The 11800-nt window shown below is 47.4% G+C and overlaps 1 protein-coding gene across 1 annotated transcript; it reads right to left on the bottom strand.

Annotated features, from left to right (window-relative positions):
- Position 1: 1 nt before the first annotated feature.
- On the bottom strand, positions 2–8739 carry TTL (tubulin tyrosine ligase; the record flags this gene model as incomplete). Its single annotated transcript, XM_035897077.1, has 6 exons — positions 2–83; positions 1940–2083; positions 3053–3322; positions 3418–3553; positions 6700–6932; positions 8654–8739. Coding segments are annotated over 6 exons (951 nt in total), but the record flags the coding sequence as incomplete, so codon positions are not given.
- Between the last annotated feature and the right edge of the window lie 3061 nt (positions 8740–11800).

Consider the following 11800-nt stretch of genomic DNA (forward strand, 5'->3'; position numbering starts at 1 on the left):
TCTTCTGCCCAGTGTCATTGAGGGGGAAAACGCTAGAGATGGCTACATCCACAATTCCTTGGCAGAGCTCTGCATACAGCTTCCTAGGAGACGAGAGAGAGAGAATCAGATGCCCAGGCAGGACAAACCATCAAGCCCCTGACCAATTTTTACATAGACATGCATTTTCCCAGCAGGCTCTTGTAGCTCCCATTGCAGGTAGCTCCAGGGTAGCAAATGGGAAGAGGGTGGCATCTCTTCCATCTCCTCCTCACCTACCCCAGCAACCACTGTCTTTTTCAACAGTGCTACCATTCCCCATATTGATCTCTGCCACACAGGACCAAAAAACCCATTATCTAAGTTGACTGTCAGAACAGGCTCCTGAGCAGAGTTTCCACACCCTCAGGCCCCAGCCTTGAGTCACCGCAAGATGCACAAGGGCAGAAACAGCTGAGCACCCCCTGTACCAGCCTTCTGACTCAGGGAGTCGTGATTATCACACCAGACCCTGTTCATGTGGGGATGTGCCCCAGAGGGACTGCTCTGATGCATTCATGGCTTGACAAAATGCTGCACTGGGGTGCAGCTGTGCACATCAGCTTGTGACCAGGCACAGAGACTTCACAGGACCCTCTGGAAGTGTGGGATGTGTTTCACCATGGCACAGCTTATGCAGTGCAGAATTAGGGAGAAAAGAGACAAGGTGTTTGAGAAATGAGTTAACAATAGCTTCACTTTCTGCTGAAGGAAATACATGTGTAACCTCCCTGAACATGCTGGCATCTGGGATGTTTTTAGTACCAAAGCTGTCTTTACTGGGATTAACAATGTCTTTCACCCTGTGCCTTTGGGGCTACATGACAGTAAGACACTTTTTCACCTCCTGGGAGTGTTACTGCTTTCAGCAGCCAATTTTTGTCTCTTAAATGGGAACTGTATGATATGGGTGCTATAAATTAGAATAGCCCTGAAGAGGAGAAGCCACAAATAGCCACAATCTACCTCAGCTGCTTTCGATGGCTTCCAAGTGCCCATAGAGGCACAAAGCAAACAGGGTATTGCCTCAACCCAAATCCACCCAGCAACAGCCAAATTCTACCCATACAGCAACACAAGGAGGTGCAAGGTGTCATGGTGCACATGGCAAACAGGACATCCTGGGTGCAGAAAGGCCTCCAAGCCCTAGCCCTGGAAAGGCTGCTGAACAGGCTGTCTGGTAGGTTTGACCTGTACTTTTTGTCTACTGTTAAGGGATGATCTAATCTAATTTAATCTACATGTAATCCAATAAAATTCTAATGTAGCGATGTACAGCTTGTTGTTTTGCTGGGCCTGTATACAAATCAGATGCCCATTTAATAAAGGTTTCTAGTCCCTCGCAGTTGTCTCAATCACGTAACACAACACCTCCTGCTGTGCCTATACAGAGATGTGGGCTGTCCCAGCCTCCCTGTGGCTCGTGGAGGCTTTGATCCAATGTCTGCAGCATCTAGTGTGCTCTGGGGTTCTGCTGCCTGCAAATTTGGTCTCTCACTTCCAGCTTCTGCCATTAAAGCTACTAATTTATCATGTGTTCAGGTAAAGACTAGTCACCAGTGGCTCCACAAGAGAGAGTAAGAAACCACCTGACTCCCAAAGCATTAATTCTGCAACATAACTTCAACCCAATAGTGGCAATAAAAATTACTCAAGTTATATTCAAACCCATTTGTCCAAAACCTGAGGTTAGTGCCCCATCTCACATGGGAAAGAAGCTGGGGGATACCAAACACAGAGACAGAAGCAACAAACTTAAATCAACCAGCACTTAGAGCGGTGTCAGGTGTGGATTAGCCTGGAAAACTCTCCTGCTGTTCACTTTCTTCCACCTTTTTCACTTGGAGCTGGGACACAGCCACATTTTGTGTGAGTCGTGAACGGTGGCACCGCAAGGGTATTACAGAAACTGATTACTCACTGGGCACACGCTGGGGCCCCATTGACTTCTATCAGCCAGACCTTCAGCTCCTCATCCACCATGAAGTCAAAGCCAAAGAGCTGGAAGCTCTGATAGTGAAGATGCTTCGTGCTGATCGCAGGCTCTATACACATAAGGCAGCTTCTGTGAAGGGAAAAACAGAAACCCAAGACTAAAACCTCTGTGGACACACCTGCCACACTGCAGCTTCTGAGGGCATGCGCATAGCACAGTTAAGTGTAGGGGTCCCCTGTTGCCCTGGGACTGCCCCAAGTTACAAGCTATAGCCAACACACATCACCGTAACCAGGTCCCTGCAAGTGGGATTGTGCAACCATCAAAACACATGTGGGGATGCCCCTGAGTTAACTTCCAAAGTGCTGGAGAGCAGCATCCACCCTCACTACTGGATTTGGCAAGCTGAAAAACATGCTGTGCAATTAGAGTCTCAAGCAGAAGGCAGAGCCACAAAGTGCTGCACCAGGTCCCCAAGGAACTGCCATTGAGAGCACATTTGCCTCCAAGTCCTTCAAAGATTGTGTTATGTCTTTTTGGTGTAAGGAACAGCAATGGGGTGCTTGCAAAGTAAATTCTACCATGAAAGATCACTTTGTCAAGACCTGGATTCTCTGTGGCACTGTGATGCCCGAGATCTCTCTCCAGGCACTTTCTGTGCCCAGGAGGTAGCTGGCTCTGTGTTGACTAAGATGACCTGTGCCAACGAGACGTGCTGTAGCTGGCGGGGGAAGTAATGAGATCCTGTAGACTCGAGTCTGGCCTCATTTCCCCTCTTACACCTTATACATTTTTTAACCTCAACCTCTCCCAGCCCTGTCTTTCGAGCTACCCTCTTCCTTTACCAAGTGATCTCACTCCATCCTTCTCCAGCCACAGCTGGCAGAATGCAGACAAACTGACACATATCCTTGAGAGAACACCACCTATGGAGGTCCCTTTTCATTGAGCAATGACATTGGGGTGTTTGTGGCTTTATCTTAAATTTATGCAATTGAAACCCTTCCCATGTCCATCTGTCTGCTTGCCCACCTGTGTCCATACACATTCCCTGTCACTGAAGGGTTATGTTCCCCTATGCAACAGGCAGCTGGCTACCTTATTATGTGTTTGATTTGCAGTAAGATGCTATTCTCAAGCGTTGTGTTCAGGGAATCCATCAGATACTGGTTGAACTCCTCAAAGAACATTTCATTCCCTTCCTCATACCGCCCGTAGTTTTTGGAATACTCCTTCTGAATGCAGTGATTGGTCAAGTGGCAGGTTTTGTCCTGGAAATTAGCACTGTTATATGGTTCGGAAGAGGTCCGCAGGACGCCCTCTCTGTAGAGGTAGATATTATACTGATGATCCACGAGAACCCAGCTCCTGGAGGGTAAGAGAACAAACTCTAGTCTCAGTGTCTTAAAAAGAAACAGCATGAAAATGAAAAGCACTATTATTACAAAAGCAGAAAAGGTTACCTGATGTCAAACTTGCGATGCCCTGGCTCTAAAAGCAGAGGCTTCTCCAGGTATTTCTGAATCACGTGCACTTGTCCCTGCTCATCAATGAAGTCCAGGAGCTCTGCAGCCTCTGAAGAAATCAGGATGCCTTCCCCTGGCACAGAAAAGACAAAGACAAAATTAGGTAGAGGATCCTCCTACCTTTGCTGGAGCTTTTTCAGGGCTCAAGTGGACCATGGCTCATTTGACCAAAAAGCCATGCAACATACAAGAACCCACGGCCCCAAGGCTGGTCGGTGCCCAAGTCATGTAACATTTACTCAGTGTCAGGCAGTGAATCTGCGGAGGGATCTCCCCATGACCACACCATGGGGTGTCTGGCTCCCCAGTAACCGGTGCAAAGGCAAACGGGAACCAAGGGTACCTGAGATTGCATGGCCTGCTCATCTGCAGAGGGGTGGCTGTTTAGATGCGAGGGGATGCACAGCAGACAGGGACCTTGGAGAGCAGTGAGGCAGCTGCTTGGTTTGGGGCATTTTGTTTCCTTTTCTGGCATTTTTTTCCAGCTGGGCTTTGCAGGGTGGGGTGAGGGGGGATGGCACATGCTTTCAGCACTTGTTGAATTTTGGTTTGGTTTTCCCTGGTTTTAGCAGTTTGGAGAACAGGGGTTTTGGCAGTTGGGTGTTTGGGGTTTTTTTTTTGTTTGGTTGGTTTTGGTTGTGTTTTTTTTTTTAATTGGGGAGGGAGATTTCTGGTTTTTTATCCTAGACTCAGACTTTCTCCCTCTGCCTGGCTTCTCAGAGGCAGTCACACATGCACACTGTTGCCCTGCTTACTGAGTTCATTTAGATTACTGTTAAAATAATTGCTGAATTAGGAAAAAAAATATTTCAAAATGTTCATCTATGTAGCCAGTGCTTTCCCTTGCTATGAAAGCTCTTCATTAAAGAAGCTAGATGTGCCATTTAAATACTGACACATTTTGGCTGAAGCTGTCACTGCTAATTTCTTGTAAGTCCAGATATTAAACCACTGTTGCAGAGTAATGAAGAGAGAACATATCCCTTCTGGGATTTGACAAAGGGATGGCACAGTGCCACAAGGGACAAACCAGCTCAGGTAAAATTATTTAACGCTCCTCTGGCACTATGTCCAGTCTTCAGGCATTTACTTAACATCTTGGACTAAAGATGATGACTTAGTCTTAATTTTGGGCTGAGTGTTTTGGAGGAAATCCTGAGTGAAAAGAAACAAACACTCTTCAAGGGGACACTGGGGAAGAACACCGGTTTGGAGCACAGGCAGGATTTGACAGGATCATCCCATGGAAAATGCTGCTAGCTGTGACTTCTAAAGGTCACTGTCAACACAGCCCTGCAGGTGCTTTCACTGCTCCACGCTTTGCATACCTGTGAGTCACACCTTCCCAGCCCTACTGACCCCCTACCCATCCTAGCATCCTCCACCAAAAGCAAATCCTTTCATCAAAGTATCTTTCTCACCCATGTTTTATGCTGGGGGCAAGATTTTTAGTCCCCTGATCACAGCAGAGCCAGGCAGAAACTTACATTGGTACAACAAGCTGTGCACTAGGGGAGGGAGGGAAATAACATCTCTGTAAGCTAATAAAGCTCCTGCAGTGGGAAGATGAGCAGGCGCCCATTCTGCACTGGATGGATGGTGAATCAAGGGGGAGGTTAGCTTAACTGTGCAACTAAGGCAGCAACCTGGTGAGGCAGCAAAGCAGCTTATGTGGAGCAGCTGACCCTTCTCTCAAAGAAAACATCAAAATGTCTAGCCACAACTTTTAAGTCAGGACATACTAAACCTTTACTTTTCCTTTTACTGATGGACAATCAAGCTTCCACTAGACCTCTGGACTGGATCTGCCTTGGCAATTAATGTTGACAAGCTTTCTTCTTCATCAGAAATAATTCCCAGACATTTAAAACTTTCCTCTGGAAGATTAACACGAGGCTCCGCTTTCCACTTTAATCCCCAGCTTGAGTTATGCAGCACACTGATCAGTATGAAAGGTTACCCTGCTTTATTGCAGAAAAGATGGGATCACACTGGAATAAAGTATGTGGAGAGTTTAAACCTCCCCACCCTGCAGTGAACCACAGCAATGGCTTTTTAAATTGTCAGATTGATTCTTTGCCAGACAGCTATACCACACACACACATATTCCCTCACTGGCATAATGAAAGGACTCATCCTCCCTGATGAAAATAAGCATACACTTGGCTGTATTACCAAGAAGCATCAGAAGAGAGCAGAGCAGTGAAGGAAGCTAGCATGAAGGACAATTTTATCATGCAGCCTCCCTTTCACATTTTCTGGTGATTCTTGTAAGACTGCATCAAAAGTGACTCTGCAAATATGAGTAATACGTGTGGGCTTATTCCCTCTGAAAAGACCAGGTCCTTCCTTGGGCTGGGCTCTGCTGCCTGGGGTCTGTACACATGGCAAGGCAAGTTTTCATAAAGCCATTCTGATAACATGCCCATGATACTGCTGTAACTGACAGACAGCACATAGTTACCAAAGCATTACATCTATAGTTGTGCCCAGCTATCTGATCTAATAGCTCATTATTTCTGCAGAGTGAGTGATGCAACGACCCTGGAACAAAGACAGACACATTATCACTTAGGTATCTATTGCCTTATTCAAATTAAAGGGACATACAGACATTGCACTGCTTGTCTTTACTCTGGTACCTTCCTCTGAGGCTTGGGTGTAATTTCAACGCACTGAGTTCGTGGCTGCTCAGCCAGTCCCTCAGTGTGACCATTGGTAGGCCATTGGCACCAGGCATCTGGGTTCGGTTGAAAGACAACTAGTGGCATTTCTGCCCAGGTGAAACCAGGCTTAGCTGCAGCATGCAGAGCTGAGCTCCTTGCCCTTGAGGTTGCCGTCCTGCCTGCTGCCCACAGTCTGTTCTGCTGCCTGTTATCTCCTGCTCTCCACATTCCCCTCGCCTGCTGGTCCCTGCTGCCTTATCCCTGCAGCAAACTTTCCCATATTTTGAGGTGCATGTGCAGAAAAGTGGAGGTCCTTTTACTCCCATCCATGTCCTAGGTAGCATATGCATGTTACAATGTTTGTCAGGAGCCCCATGCAACCAAGCAGACAAAGGAGAGCCCTATGCTGGCTTGACTGGCATGGAGTTGGTAGGTGAAGCCCTTCATAGACAGGCTAGATATCCACTGGGCTCAATCAAACCCCAGGACTCTACCAATCAAGTAAAGAGTAAGGAATAATGAGAAGGTGGCTTGTTTTGCTGGAGAATGAACCTTTGGCACCAGCTGAGGACTTGGCAATCCACACGTTGCCTTCTTTGCCTTCCCGCCGTCTGTTGTAAGCTGCCAAGAAGACTTCCCGCTCATCTGTCCTTGAGTTGTTTATGAGATGGCGAATTCCATTCTGTGCTGGAGCCACAGGGGTCTTCAAGTTTGTTGGGTAAATCACATATGACTCGGGGAACCATGTGCAGGACTCCGATAGTTCAGGGCTTGTCTTGATTAGCCTGGGTGAAGAGAGACAGGCAGTTAATCTCCAGTGTTCCCACCTGCATGGACATCCTTTCACATGTAAAAAATCATCATTAACTGGGCTCTTTTGCTTGGCGATGAATAGCAGCTTACAGATAGTATATGCTTTTTTTTTATATTATTTTCCTTAGACCCTTGAAATTAGGGTTTTCCTAAAGATATCATGGCAACCCCACCCTGCAGCCAAGCACTGCTCTTTGAACCAGACCTGCACGCTTTCATGAAATGTTTTGTAGATACTATGCATATGGTGAAACAATCAGTAGAGAAGTTTCCATGTAACTAGAGCATTCCCTGCATCATCTCTGCACAAGGGAACTGAGGAGGCATGTTTGCTAACACAGAACGGGGCAGGAAGGATGCTGTGATCACAATAGGCAAGAGGGAAGTCAGAGCAGTAATGTTCTCTGTTCTAGCTCTTGATCCCATCCCCACTGAGATCTGATCAAGTGTCCCAGTTGTGGATGAAGACCACTGAAAGCAAGGACACAGCTACATGCTTCATGTCCCAAGGTGTCTGGGATCCCCCTTGCATCATGCAGTCTCCAGTCTTTCTGGCACACTCTCCTACAAGTAATGCCTGGAAATGCCAAGAAAACTCCTGTTAGCAGAGCCCAACCCTGTTTTCTTTCAGAGTCAAGGGAGCTGCCTGCCTCTCTGAATGCTCACTCTGTGCTTTGCTTAAGGCCAAAAGCAGAGCTTGCTGACTCTCTGTGCATTCGTGCCTCTGTTGAAATGGCAGTCAGTCAGCTCCCCCTGTGAGCTTTGAGGAATGTCATTGGTAGTCCCTTGGGTTCATAAGTAGCTTTATGCATGGCTGACCCCACAGTGAGAAAGGTCAGCCAAGCTTCGGGAGAGAAAAAACAGGTGTGCAAGCACTTTCAGTACTGCCTCTAGACCACAGGCTGTAGAGAAATCCAGCTGGGAAGCACTGTGAGTGCTCATTTAAAAAAATACTCTGCTAGTTCCTGACAAACACCATCACTGCTGTAAAGAAAGCAATTGGGACCAGGTTCTTCACAGGGGAAGGAGCAGCCTCAGATCAGCACATACAGTCTATAGGACTGCATCAGCAAGAGGCAGCAGAAACACTAACGTGGAATCAAATGCTTGAAGGAGATCAAAAACTCTGACATGAAGATGCCCTAATGGCCGCAGAGTTTGCACAGAGTTGAGGGTTATCTACAATGAAAGCTCATCCACATTTCCCCAGGAGACCCTGGCATGGCTTGTCATGCAGAAATAACTCCCAGAGCTTTTCCTGGAGATGTCTCCAAGCATTTGTTTGACCAACAAATCTGATTAGCTAAAGGCATATTAGCGTCTCATCTCTGTATGAAACAGATTAAAAAAGGAGTAGGTTTTAAGTAAATGTCCACAGGGAAAAGAGGAGATATGTTTTGTTTGTTTTTTTTTTTTTTCTTTTGATTTGGCTCTAATCTGATTCAGTACACTCTACGGTTTCAAGCAGATGTAATTCAGTAGAAACGGCATTTCCCCTGCAGTTACAAAGAGGTCTTTGTGCATGCAGATAGCTCTGAAGACCAACATAGGAGTCTGAAGAGAGTGCAGCACGTGCTACGACACTCCCAGGGCAGCTGTTCTGTGAAATACTCTCCCAAGAGGTTCAACACTCGACAACAGTTAGAAGAAAAGTTTCTGCCAATCCCATGTTACATTTCAGGGATTTTCTTACTTCACCAGAGATGCTTTGCGGCACAGCTTGTCTGCTCCCCTGTAGTAATTCACCAGCTGCACAAGTCCAGGTTCATGGCCTAAGGAGGGGAAACAAAGAGGTCAGACAAACTTCTCAATTAATGAAGGAAAAACATCTGCTTGGTGCAAAGGACCTGTGCAGCAGGGAAGAGGGAGGAGGCTGTTTCCTTGCCCTGCACCACAGAATCAGGCTCTAAGCTGGTACTGACTCCTGTGGTTTCTTTCTTTTAGTTATGAAAACCCATGCATTTACCCAAGTCTGTTTTGAACCTGACACTTCCATTTTCCAAAGGAAAATAATAATTTCCTAATTCTCATTGGGAAGTGTCAGCACCACCCAAAAATGTTGTCCATTTGCTGGTGGCAGTTTTCAAAAGCCAAGATTTCAGTTACTCTTAAATGCAGTAGGAGGAAGGGAAGCATACCATGATACAAAGATCACAGCTTAGGAAAGGGCCTTGTTTCTTTCTCACGTACAGCAGGATTCCCTGTTGGACCCAGGATCACAAAACCCTGGGAAATGTAAAAAGATCTGGAACCTTGCTTCCCTCTGGCAGTTTGCAGCAAGCCCCCTGGATAGCTGGGATGGGAAGGGACCTCTGGAGAGGGGTCTCTGCTTCAACCTTTTGTTTGGCCAAAGTCTGAGTAGCTCCAAGGATAAAGATCCTACTGCTTCTACAGGTCCTTGTCCCTCTGCTTGACTGCCATCCCATGTCCCCGACTATCTCGGTGGCCCCCTGGCTGGAGTCACTCCAGGGTGTCTATGCCTTTCTTGTACTGCTAAGTCCCAAACCAGACCCAGTATCCAGCTGTGGCCTCACAAGTGCCAAAAAGAGTGCCAAATAGATGGGTACCTCCTTACCAATACTGAACTTTGCACCACAGCCTGCCTCCCTTCACCTTCTCACACTACGTGAACACTTGCACTCAGCTCAGCTGGAAGCTCTCTGAGGGGACAGTTGTCTGAAGGGTAACACAAATCTGGGCAACACCACACAGCCTTTCCCACACAACCAGTGCAGATGAACATGGATGTGCAAGAGGTAAGTGATGCTGGGTCACTGGTGACAACAACTGACACAAGCATCAATAGGGAAAATATGATGGAAAACTGCTCTGGTTTGAAATTACCTAGGACGGGGGGGGTTCCCCCAAGCGTGGCAATTACTTCCACCTTCACCTTCTCTTTTGAAAAAAATGCTTGTGGGAGTGATTTAGACCCTGAAAAAGGATTCAGAGTTTTAGTTATCCTCCTTGGTGTTTGCCTAGGAAAAAAACACCTGGAGCAAATATTACCTTAAAGACCACGCAGCTGTGAGATCAGAGAGAGTGACTATCTATTTCAACCCCAAAGTCATGGCTCTGACCTGGGTCATTAAATACAAGATAGTTTAAAACCATCTTCCAGAAAAGATCTGTAACTTCAGGCACTTCAATGTGTAGCCAGCACTGCCAGGCACTAATTTACTGAAAGAAATTAGCAAACCCCATCAAATTTCCTTCTGTTTCCAGTTTACTGATTTTGCTTGCATCCTGGAGGAATCGAGGTCCAGGAGGAAATCCCACCATTCTGGATGGGCTCTGCCCCACAGTGGCAAGGAAGAGGATGGGAGCAGCTGAAACGTGCTTGAAACCACTGCTGTTGGATAACTCTGACGTGCTGGGAAGCACAGACTCATAGGTTTCCTGAGCATCTTCATGGAGCAGTGGGCTGCAATGTAGAGTATGGTGGTCAGCAAGGAGGCACCATGAGGCAGGAAGGGGAACAGGTTCTCAGGCATGTTGTGAGGTCTTCACCATGCATTTAGCAGGGTTAAAAAGCTGCCAAGGCACTAAGCACACTGGTGATACTCCCATGGCCAACAGGGCGTAGTCCAGCATCCTCCATGAGGCCTCTGTAGCCTGTTCCTCCTTTCCCTCCCCTTAGCACAAACTGCTTTTCCATTAGGTACAGACTTAGATGCAGACACTCACAGCTTACGGGCATGACTGCCCAAGAATTAAGGTATTAGTGAAAGCAACAGAAGTCCCTGCAGCCAGATAGAAGCAGTGGTGCATGCTAAGAGTCCCCACTTCTACCACTCTCCCACAGCAAACGACCTAGCTTAGCCCCCGAGTAACACAAATCCTTGCAGTTCCCTGAATTAAAGTCTGCTTCCACTGAGTAGAGCCTTCAGGAAAACCAAACCAAGCCAGCTTTGATGCAACAGTTCCTCAGGAGGAGAGCTTTAGGAAGATGTACCACAGAAGATACAGCTTTTTGGAAGATGTACCAAAATAACCACATTATTTTTGGTCTGAATCTACTGATTTCAGGCAACCAGCTCCTGCTATAGGAGGATGGGTTAAGAGAAGCCAGTGTCAAAGCATGGTCCCTCTCCATGGGTCATAGATGTGTCTTGGTTTGAATTTTTGGGCATCCCATGGCAACACATGCTAAAGGGCTTGCTGAAGCCCTTCCATCACCCCAGGGCTCTTTTCAAGGATGGAAGAGGTTAGTAAGAGGTGGCCAGGAGCTCACCATGGCTGGACATGCCGTGCAGGCCCACTCACGTCAAAGACTGTATTTGTTCTGCAGTGAAGCCCAACACTCACAGGCCCTGCCTGCTGGCCACATTAAAGCACAAGTCTGCTTGCTGTGCTACAGCATGTGTAAGCATCCTTGCTGCATAAGCCTCTCCTGGTGTTTCCCTGCCTGCTGCAGACACCCCAATGCTGGGAGGTGACCAGATGGCATCGCCATGTGATGGGGACTTTCCACTCACAAATGCACGTGGAGACAAGGGAAGAGGTGCTAGAGCTGGTGACTTGCAAATCTGAAAGAGCAGTCAGTGCTGGATCTCAACTGCCAGAAAGGGGCTGCAAAAGCCACCCTTCTCCAGAGCTGCTGGGGCAAGGGGGGCTCCTCCTGCTCTGATGTTTCTGCAGCCAGCAGCAGTGCTGCAAAATTGCCCCAGGAAGGAAGAAACCAGGGCCAAGGACAGGGAGAGAGGCCAGGAGCATCCTGCCAGATGTCAGATGCAAACATGGGGGACCGCAGGAGGGAAACGCACTGCTCTCTCTGCTGGGGTTTGCAGTGTCTTCACCCCACACCTGCTCTGACAGGCCTGGTGACAGAAGCCAGCAC

This window comes from Egretta garzetta, unplaced genomic scaffold (assembly GCF_000687185.1).
Source record: "Egretta garzetta isolate BGI_Z169 unplaced genomic scaffold, ASM68718v1 scaffold17, whole genome shotgun sequence".
NCBI lineage: Eukaryota > Metazoa > Chordata > Aves > Pelecaniformes > Ardeidae > Egretta > Egretta garzetta.